Here is an 11,776-nt window from a genome sequence, read left to right on the forward strand (position 1 = left end):
TCGATTTTGAAGAAAATTGAGCGTTATTTCTTTTCTGTTGGAGGAATTTCGACGTCTAAACGCTATTTGAATTGCATTTTACACGCCGAATGTAGTGCAAGCCGTTTTTAGCGTCGAAACAGGCACAACAGCTCGCAAATCGTAACCTGTTCTGCCGCGCAACACATCTGCACGCCATCCCGCGCGGCTTGCCCACCAACGGTCTACCTGTCGTCCTTCGAACATTCCATAGGCCCAAGGACCCACTATAAAGTTGCAATTCTAGCTGCATTGTTCGCACACATGGTCTAAGCACATCTGTTTGCCAGAAGAGACTTTCTAATTCCAGAAGTATTTTCGGCCGGTTTTTTGGAAGGTCCTTGGGTTTATTATGTGCTCTTAAGAATTACGAAGAAAGCGGAGATATACCTAACGAAAAATCTGAGTTTCCCGGTAAACAGTGTCGCCTAGGACCCAAGTTGGTAGGAGGTTTCTTCCTCCTCTCTTCCTTCCTAACATTGGTCCCAACCAATCGACATCGCGGATTATTGCCCTCACTTTACTAACTAAAAATGTAAGCAACGAATCCGCGTTCTTCGTTCAAAGGGCACACCCATACCAAGCTTTCCTCCTTATTCACATTAGAATAAGCTTCAGAGTTTTCCATCGTCTCTCACGGTGACTAGAGTTCCTGCATTCCCTATAACTCTCACCGTTCCTATATCTCTCAAATTTTCCTACCACAGTCAAAGATCTAACGCCTAACTTCTAACATTAAGTCTCATACCGTGCTAAGTTATTAAGTGTTTATATCTATTCAATCGTGTATACTAAGTGTTGGAAATACAAATTTTAACTCTGTGAGCCACAGTGTTATCATACCTGAATCACCCTTATTATCTTAATCGAAATACGGGGATCGAACTATTCGTGGTGTCGATCATTCTAATCGTAACGGGAATTTACGACTCCCGTTGGCGCGTATTCTAACGACCGCGTTTCCCCGCGATAGCTCGAAAATACATAACCATTTACTCTATTTTGACGAAACCTGAGCGTTATTTCTCTTCTGTTGGAGGAATTTCGACGTCTAAACGCTATTTTTATTGCATTTTACACGCCGAATGTTGTGCACGCCGTTTTTGACGACAAAACCTGCACAGCAGCTCGCAAATCGCTATCATTTTCTCGATTTTAACGGAAACTGAGCGTTATTTCTCTTCTGTTGGAGGAATTTCAACGTTTAAACGCTGTTTTTATTGAATTTTACACGCCGAATGTAATGCACAGCGTTATTATTTACGAAACAAGCAGAGCAGCTCGCAAATCGTAACCATTTGCTTGATTTTGACGTGAACTGAGCGCTATTTCTCTTCTGGTGTTGGAATTTCCCCGTTTGAGCGCTATTTACATTGCATTTTACACACCGAATGTAGTGCACGCCGTTTTTAGCGCCGCAAGAGGCACAGCAGCTCGCAAATCGTAACCATTTACTCTATTTTGACGAAACCTGAGCGTTATTTCTCTTCTGTTGGAGGAATTTCGACGTTTAAACGTTTTATTCATTGTACTTTACACGCCGAATGTAGTGCTAGCCATTTTTAACGTCGAAACAAGAGCAGCAGCTCGAAAATCTCAATCATTTCCTAGATTTTGAAGAAAATTGAGCGTTATATCTCTTCTGGTGGAGGAATTTCGACGTCTAAACGATATTTTCATTGCATTTTTCACGCCGAATGTAGTGCAAGCCGTTTTTGGCGTCAAAACAGGCACAGCAGCTCGCAAATCCTAACCATTTGCTCGATTTTGATGAAAACTGAGCGTTATTTCTCTACTGTTGGAGGAATTTCGACGTTTAAACGCTATTTTTATAGAATTTTACACGCCGAATGTAATGCAGAGCGTCATTATTTTCGAAACAGGCACAGCAGCACGCAAATCGTAACCATTTACTCTATTTTGACGAAAATTGAGCGCTATACCTCTTCTGTTGGAGGAATTTCCACTTTCAAACGCTATTTTCATTGAATTTTACACGCCGAATGTAGTGCAAGACATTATTTACTTCGAAACAGGCGCAGCAAAACGCAAATCGTAAACATTTCCTCGATTTTGACGTAAACTGAGTGTTATTTCTCTTCTGTTGGAGGAATTTCGACGTTTAAATGCTATTTTCATTGAATTTTACACGCCGACTGTAGTGCAAGCCGTTTTTGGCGTCGAAACAGGCACAGCAGCTCGCAAATCTTAACCATTTCCACGATTTTGACGTAACCTGAGCGTTATTTCTCTGCGGGTGGAGGAATTTCTTCCTTTAAACGATATTTTCATTGCATTTTACACACCGAATGTAGTGCACGCCGTTTTTAGCGCCGCAAGAGGCACAGCAGCTCGCAAATCGTAACCATTTACACTATTTTGACGAAACCTGAGCGTTATTTCCGTTCTGTTGGAGGAATTTCGACGTCTAAACGCTATTTTCATTGCATTTTTCACGCCGAATGTAGTGCAAGACGTTTTTAACGACGAAACCTGCACAGCAGCTCGCAAATCTTAACCAATTACTCTATTTTGATGAAAACTGAGCGTTATTTCTCTCCTGTTGGAGGAATTTCGACGTTTAAACGCTATTTTTATTGAATTTTGCACGCCGAATGTAATGCACAGCTTTATTATTTTCGAAACAGGCACAGCAGCACGCAAATCGTAACCATTTACTCTATTTTGAAGAAACCTGAGTGTTATTTCTCTTCTGTTGGAGGAATTTCAACGTTTAAACGCTGCTTTTATTGAATTTTAAACGCCGAATGTAATGCACAGCGTTATTATTTTCGAAACAAGCAGAGCAGCATGCAAATCGCAACCATTTCTCGATTTTGACAAAAATTGAGCGTTATTTCTCTTCTGTTGGAGGAATTTCGACGTTTCGAAGCTATTTTCATTGCACTTTACACGCCTAACGTAGTGCACAGCGTTATTATTTTCGAAACAAGCAGAGCAGCTCGCAAATCGTAACCATTTGCTTGATTTTGACGTAAACTGAGCGTTATTTCTCTTCTGGTGGAGGAATTTCCCCGTTTGAGCGCTATTTACATTGCATTTTACACGCCGAATGTACTGAAAGCCGTTTTTAGCTTCGAAACAAGCTCTGCAGCTCGCATATCGTAACCATTTGCTTGATTTGGATAAAACTGAGAGTTATTTCTCTTCTGTTGGATGAATTTCGACGTCTAAACGCTATTTTCATTGCATTTTTCACGCCGAATGTAGTGCAAGACGTTTTTAACGACGAAACCTGCACAGCAGCTAGCAAATCGCAATCATTTACTCGATTTTGTCGAAAACTGAGCGTTATTTCTCTTCTGGTGGAGGAATTTCCCCGTTTGAGGGCTATTTTAATTGAATTTTACACGCCGATTGTAATGCACAGCGTTATTATTTTCCTAACAGGCACAGCAGCACTCAAATCGTAACGATTTAATCGATTTTGACGAAACCTGAGTGTTATTTCTCTTCTGATGGAGGAATTTCGACGTCTAAACGCTATTTTCATAGCATTTTACACGCCGAATGTAGTGCAAGACATTTTCTACTTCGAATCAGGCGCAGCAGAACGCAAATCGTACACATTTCCTCGATTTTGGCGTAAACTGAGCGTTATTTCTGTTCTGTTGGAGGAATTTCGACGTTTAAATGCTATTTTAATTGCATTTTACACGCCCAATGTAGTGCACGCCGTTTTTAGCTTCGAAACAGGCACAGCAGCTCGTAATCGTAACGATTTACTCGATTTTGACGAAAATTGAGCGTTATTTCTGTTCTGTTGGAGGAATTTCGACGTTTAAGCGCTACTTTAATTGCATTTTACACGCCGAATGTAGTGCAAGCATTTTTTAGCGTCGAAACAGGCACAGCAGCTCGCAAATCCTAACGCTTTAATCGATTTTGATGAAAACTGAGCGTTATTTCTCTCCTGTTGGAGGAATTTCGACGTTTAAACGCTATTTTTATTGAATTTTACACGCCGAATGTAATGCACAGCTTTATTATTTTCGAAACATTCACAGCAGCACGCAAATCGTAACCACTTACTCTATTTTGCGAAACCTGAGTGTTATTTCTCTTCTGTTGGAGGAATTTCGACGTCTAAACGCTATTTTCATTGCATTTTACACGCCGAATGTAGTGCAAGACATTTTCTACTTCGAATCAGGCGCAGCAGAACGCAAATCGTACACATTTCCTCGATTTTGGCGTAAACTGAGCGTTATTTCTCTTCTGTTGGCGGAATTTCGACGTTTAAACGTTTTTTTCATTGTACTTTACACGCCGAATGTAGTGCTAGCCATTTTTAACGTCGAAACAAGAGCAGCAGCTCGAAAATCTCAATCATTTCCTCGATTTTGAAGAAAATTGAGCGTTATTTCTCTTCTGTTGGAGGAATTTCGACGTTTCGAAGCTATTTTCATTGCATTTTACACGCCTAACGTAGTGCACAGCGTTATTATTTTCGAAACAAGCAGAGCAGCTCGCAAATCGTAACCATTTACTCTATTTTGACGAAACCTGAGCGTTATTTCCGTTCTGTTGGAGTAATTTCGACGTCTAAACGCTATTTTCATTGCATTTTACACGCCGAATGTTGTGCACGCCGTTTTTAACGACAAAACCTGCACAGCAGCTAGCAAATCGCTATCATTTTCTCGATTTTAACGGAAACTGAGCGTTATTTCTCTTCTGCTGGAGGAATTTCTACGTTTAAATGCTATTTTCAGTGCATTTTACACGCCGAATGTAGTGCATGCCGTTTTTAGCTTCTAAACTAGCGCAGCAGCTCGCAAATAGTAACCATTTGCTCGATTTCGAAGAAACCTGAGTGTTATTTCTCTTCTGTTGGAGGAATTTCAACGTTTGAACGCTGTTTTTATTGAATTTTACACGCCGAATGTAATGCACAGCGTTATTATTTACGAAACAAGCAGAGCAGCATGCAAATCGCAACCATTTACTCGATTTTGACGAAAATTGAGCGTTGTTCCCATTCTGTTGGAGGAATTTCTACGTTTAAACGCTATTTTCATTGCATTTTACACGCCGAATGTAGTGCATGCCGTTTTTAGCTTCGAAACAAGCGCAGCAGCTCGCAAATAGTAACCATTTGCTCGATTTTGAAGAAACCTGAGTGTTATTTCTCTTCCTGTTCTGCCGCGCAACACATCTGCACGCCATCCCGCGCGGCTTGCCAAACGACGGTCTACGTGTCGTCCTTCGAACACTCCATAGACCCAAGGACCCACCATAAAGTTGCAATTCTAGCTGCATTGTTCGCACACATGGTCTAAGCACATCTGTTTGCCAAAAGGACTTTCTAATTCTAGAAGTGTTTTCAGCTGGTTTTTTAGAAAGGTCCTTGGGTTTATCACGTGCTCTTAAGCATTACAGAGAAAGCGAACAGCTAGCCAATAAAACAATCAGGTTTTCCCATGAACAAGATCATCTATCAACCACGATGGTAGGAGACCTTCTCCCCATCCCTTCAAGCATCCGCGTAGGGCAAAACCAATCGACATCGCGGATTGTTACCCTCACTTTCTTAACGAAAAGTATAAACAACGAATCCGCGGTCGTCATGAAAAAGGGCACACCCACATTGAACTTTCTTCCGTCTCGACGCTAGAGCGCCCAGTCAGTCAAAGATCTAACGTCTAACTTCTAACATTAAGTCTCATACCGTTCTAAGTCATTAAGTGTTTATATCTATTCAATCGTGTATACTAAGTGTTGGAAATATAAATTTTAACTCTGTGAGCCACAGTGTTATCATACCTGAATCACCCCTATTATCTTAATCGAAATACGGGGATCGAACTATTCGTGGTGTCGATCATTTTAATCGTAACGGGAATTTACGACTCCCGTTGGCGCGTATTCTAACGACCGCGTCTCCCCGCGATAGCTCGAAAATACATGGTCCTTCGAGCCGGATCACGTGCCACCAAAGAAGTGTACTGACCAGTGACTATACAGTGTCACGTGAAATCCACACTCCAACATCTTAGTCAACTGACCAAAGGAGCCGCCACCGGAGAGGAACACCTCCTTCGTTCAGCATCTACACGAGACCACACCACACTGTAGCGAGTAAAAAACGACTCTCAGATCAACGCCCATTTGATCAAGGTAAGATCGTTCCTACCATTAACACCAAACATGGCTCAACCTGACTCGATCAGCACATTGAGGCGGAGACGCAGCGGCCTCGCCAACCGCTTTACAATCACGAAACGCCAACTCGATGAATACGAAGAGTCTGGTCAAGTAAACAACGGTTACTTAGTATCTTGCCGTCAAGCGTTCGACGACGTCTGGAAGAAGTTAGTCGCGGTTCAAGACGAGTTAGAAGGGTTAGATGAAGGGGAAGTCGGTCGGGCCGCCGCGTTGTATCAAGAGAAGCTGGAGATTGACGTACGGTTCACAGGTCTCCTTGATAAAATACCCGCACCAAACCCCTCGCCAACTAAAACGCGCGATTCAGGCGTGAAGCCCGAGCCGACATCACTCACCCTACCAGAGGTCCGCGCTCCTCAGTTCGACGGTGCCCTCGAGAACTGGACCTATTTTTATGACACGTTCTCATCCACGGTAGATCGCAATGAAAATTTAACAAATGTCCAGAAATTTCAATATCTACGCGCAGCTATCACTGGACGGGCCGCACGGAGCATCCAATCATTGGAACCCACAGATGCCAACTACCCCATCGCGCTTAACACATTGAAGGAGAAATTCAATTGCCCCCTCCGGATCTGTATGCGCCATTGGGAATTGATGCGCGGTTATCCCGAAATAGAAAAGGAAACTCCTGAAGCCATTGAGGATTTGATGGAAACCATCAGCGTAAATCTCAAAGCGCTCGAAAGATTAGGACAGTCGGTAACTTCAGATGTAGTACTGATCGAGTTGATCGCGTCAAAATTGCCTGCGTCCAGTATGCGTAAATGGCAACGTACGTTGCCAAATCAGGAAGTACCTTCCTACCATCAGCTGATGGAATTCCTAAAAACACGAGCCAACGGGAATCAGCTCCTCTCTAAAGTAACGAAAACAAAGGAGTCACCCCCCAAACCTCCTCGTCGCCGATATAACCTACCACGTGGACGAACCTATGCCACAACCAGCAGGGCGCTGGTGTGTCCGACCTGCGACGGACCCCACAAACTCAGAGACTGTAAGGTTTTCAAAGCCAAATCAACCATAGAACGTCTTCAACTCGTAAAAATGGCATCGCTGTGTACAAACTGTCTAGGCAACGGACATTCGATAACACAGTGCACCGCGCGTTCGTGTCATATCTGCGGGCGACGACATCATACGTACCTACATCGAGAACAAATACAAGAAAATCCTCGGTCGTCCTGCGGTCGGTCGTCAAAGGGTCGGTCGCCAAGCATTCAGTCGTCGGATAGTTGTTCATCGAGCGGTCGGTCGTCGGGCAATCGTTCATCGAGCGGTCGGTCGTGGTCAGACAGTCGTTCATCAAGCGGTCGATCGTCGGGATGTCGTTCATCGTACAAACGATCCTCTCATGGACAATCGCCATCCGGATCATCAAAGCCGCGTTCGGTCCACCATTCGAGACGACCCGCCAAACATTCAAATAACCCTACACCTTCGGCCCCAAGCGATACGAAAGCTCACACTTCGTATGAGTCACGCGCATCACGGACCAAGGGTAATGTCCCAGAATCCGCGTCCAAAACCCACCCAGGTCAAAACTGACTAGACAAACGGGCCGCAAAGGAAGGGACCGAAACGACACATATATCTCTAGACGTTACGCCGCATCATGATCTGCTGGTCACAACACAGATCGATGTGCTAGACAAGAGGGCATCTCCAATTCGAGCCAGAGCACTGCTAGATACTGGCTCTAGTATGAATTTCATGACTGAGAAATTCGCAAACTCCCTCGGTATAAAACGAAAGAGATGTTCGGTCCCAATCGGAGCCCTCGACGACTTAACCACTATCGCAAGGAGCCAACTAACGACCACCATTGTTTCGACGGATGGCAAATATGAACGCACAGCAACGTTTTTAGTAATCCCAACAATATCATCGGCAGTCCCAGACCATCCAATCGACCGGTCCGCTCTCCAGATACCCAAAAATCTAAAATTAGCCGATCCAACATTTCACATACCAAGCCCTATCGAAATATTACTAAGCTCGGGACCAACGTTAGCCTCATTATGTGTCGGGCAGATTAAAATACCACAATCCATCGATACTGAGTTATGTTTGCAAAAAACTCGCTTCGGTTGGGTTATCGGGGGGAGCCCATCCACGCAATCGGGCACACATTCGTTTCACATTACCACAGCCGATCTACAAACGGATCTCTCGCGATTCTGGGAAATCGACGAGGGACCATCCACTACACATTTATCAGAATCGGAATTACAGTGCGAAGAACATTTCCGTAACCATGTCCGACGCAACAAGGAAGGGCGATATATCGTCGCCCTGCCCTTCAACGAGAAGCTTCCCACACTTGGGACATCAAAGTCCGTTGCAATGAGTAGACTCGCCGCTCTTTCTCGCCGGTTCCAACGCGATAAGCAATTCGAAGCCGCGTACAACACGGTGATCCAAGAATATTTAGACTTAGGTCATATGACCAAGATTCCGCACACTCAGCCCTCAAATAATGGTTACTATTTGCCGCATCACGGCGTGATAAAGGAATCGAGCAACACCACTAAACTCCGGGTAGTGTTCGATGGATCAGCAATCAGCACCACCGGAGTTTCTCTCAACGACACTCTGCATACCGGACCCAAACTCCAAGAAGATCTGGTTGAAATTCTGCTGAGATTCCGATCACACCAGTATGTCCTAACGGGTGACATCGAGAAGATGTATCGACAAATTCTCGTACGCCCAGACGATCGTAAATATCAGCTGATTCTATGGCGCAATTCCAACGGGGAAATCGATACTTATCAGCTCAACACCGTGACCTTCGGACTATCAGCTGCCCCATATTTAGCACTCCGCTGCCTGAAACAACTAGCAGAAGACGAAGGAGATCGATTTCCGCGAGCGTCATCGGTTGTACAGCGTGATTTCTATGTCGACGACGCCCTCACCGGGGCCGATACAAAGGAAGAGTTAATAGCGGTACGACACGAACTCACGGACCTTCTCAGATCGGGCGGCTTAAACATCCGTGAATGGGCATCTAACGATAAGGACATACTGCGTGGACTATCCGAGAAAGATACAAATCGAACACTACAATTGGGTGAGTCACAGACATTGAAAACTCTAGGTATCTATTGGAATTCCCAGGATGACACAATACTATACTCAGTTGCACCCACAGCGACCATCACCCGTGTCACAAAGCGATCAATAAGTTCGGTGATAGCCCGAATTTATGATCCACTAGGATTGCTCGCGCCAGTGATTGTCAGAGCCAAAATATTGCTTCAACGCGTCTGGGCATTAAAACTAGACTGGGATGAATCCTTGCCATCCGAGTTGCATACAGAATGGGACCGATACTATATCCAACTACCCTTGCTTAGTGATACTCGATTTCCTCGCAAAACGGTGGTCAAGGCAGCTACTCAGATAGAACTACACGGTTTTTGCGACGCCAGTGAAAAGGCATACGGGGCATGTATATATCTGCGCAGTCGCAGCTCGGATGGACGTATCGAAACCCAATTACTCACCGCGCGATCAAAGGTCGCGCCGCTAAAATCCCTGACAATCCCAAGACTCGAATTAAGCGGAGCATTGCTCCTCACCTCGCTAATGTCCATGGTAAAGACTTCCCTCACTATAGACGTTTCTCGAATAGTTTATTGGACAGATTCGACTATCGTGCTCCAGTGGATCAAGTCCTCGCCACATACATTAAAAACATTCGTAGCGAACCGCGTGGCCGAGATCCAAGCGAAAACCAACATCGCCGATTGGCGGCATGTGCCTACGGATGACAACCCAGCGGATCTGATCTCCCGAGGGCAGGCTCCCAAGGAATACCTGCGTCCAAACATCTGGAAACACGGACCCGAATGGCTCAAGCAGCAGCAGGAGAACTGGCCGATCCGGATCCCTATACCGTCGGGGGACATCCCGGAACAGAAAAAAACGATCTGTCTAACGACGAATAACAACGATAACCCCCTCCTCCACCGATACTCGTCCTGGACCAGACTAATCAGAGTCGTCGCTTGGTGTCTTCGATGGAAACATAAACAACACCTAGCTGCCCATCTAACAACAGACGAATTAACCAGGGCTCACAACAGGGTGATCAAAATCATACAATCCGGTCATTTTGCGACGGAAATTCGGACACTACAGAAAGATCGAAGCAGGGACGTTGGAGGAAAACTACAGCCATTAAATCCCTTCCTCGACGAAGATGGGATATTACGAGTCGGAGGACGACTAACCAACTCTTCTATACCCTTCAATCAAAAACACCCCATTATATTGCCCAAAGCATCTGTTACAGAGCTCATCATAGACCAGGAGCATCGGAAAAACCACCACACCGGGACACAAGCTACCCTGTACGCGGTAAGATTGCGCTATTGGCCGATCGACGGTCGTAGCCAAGTGTGGCGTACCATTAAAAGGTGCGTCCGCTGCTGCAGAGCCAACCCGCCGCCAGTGGAATATTTGATGGGTGATTTGCCAGAGGCGCGCATTACCGAATCGCGTCCGTTTACAAACGTCGGAATCGACTACTGCGGCCCATTCTACATCAAGGAGAGGAGGGATCGCAACCGACGTAAAATAAAAATATACGCTGCCATATTCGTTTGTCTAGCAACCAAGGCTGTCCACATAGAGCTAGTCAGCGATCTAACCACCGACGCTTTCCTAGCCGCCTTACGTCGATTCATTTCGCGGCGAGGACATTGCGCAACCATCCTTACCGACAATGGCACCAATTTCGTCGGGGCCAACCGGGAGCTGCAAGAACTCCGGACCCTATTGCAGTCTGACGACCACAAGGAGAGGGTACAGACTTTTCTCGCCGACCGACAGATCCAATGGCGTTTCAACCCTCCAAACTCACCACACTTTGGCGGTTTATGGGAAGCCGCGGTGAAATCCTTCAAGCGCCATCTCATCCGCGTCGTCGGCACGGAACTATTGACCTTTGAGCACCTTCATACTCTTGTGGTTGAAATTGAAGCCATCCTTAATTCACGCCCACTGACTCCCATATCATCCGATCCGAAAGATCCCCCTGTCCTCACTCCCGGTCATTTTCTAATCGGTGACACACTCACGAATTTACGGGAGCGTGATTTCAGGACAGTTCCATCAGGGCGGCTATCAAGTTGGCAGCGCATCCACCAGATCAAACAGCAGTTCTGGAGCAGATGGCATCGAGAGTACCTCAACGAGCTAACCCGCCGCAATAAATGGGATAAGGGCAAACATGATATCCGAGAAGGCACCGTAGTAGTTCTCAGGGAGGATAACGTACCACCCATGCAATGGCCTTTGGGCCGCGTGATCAAAGTCCATCCAGGAGTCGACGGAATCATACGGACCGCTACCGTACAGACGGCAACAACTACCCTGGATCGTGGCGTCAAAAAATTGGTCCCCTTACCCATTCACCCAGATCCAGACTCTTCCGACCACCCCCACGGAGGGAAGGAGATCCGCCAACGACGCACCTGACTCCACAGCCAGAATTTTGATCGGTGCCCTCTCAACGGGGGGAGGATGTTCTGCCGCGCAACACATCTGCACGCCA

General features: G+C 45.7%; 1 protein-coding gene across 1 annotated transcript; it reads left to right on the forward strand.

Annotated features, from left to right (window-relative positions):
* The first annotated feature begins 6,789 nt into the window (after positions 1 to 6,789).
* On the forward strand, positions 6,790 to 11,422 carry LOC125386667. Its single transcript, XM_048413669.1, has 4 exons — positions 6,790 to 6,912; positions 7,849 to 7,951; positions 8,363 to 11,272; positions 11,325 to 11,422. Exons 1-4 carry the CDS (start codon positions 6,790 to 6,792, stop codon positions 11,420 to 11,422), a joined length of 3,234 nt encoding a protein of 1,077 aa, XP_048269626.1.
* Positions 11,423 to 11,776: the final 354 nt, after the last annotated feature.

This window comes from Bombus terrestris, chromosome 17 (assembly GCF_910591885.1).
Source record: "Bombus terrestris chromosome 17, iyBomTerr1.2, whole genome shotgun sequence".
In the NCBI taxonomy this organism is placed as follows: domain Eukaryota; kingdom Metazoa; phylum Arthropoda; class Insecta; order Hymenoptera; family Apidae; genus Bombus; species Bombus terrestris.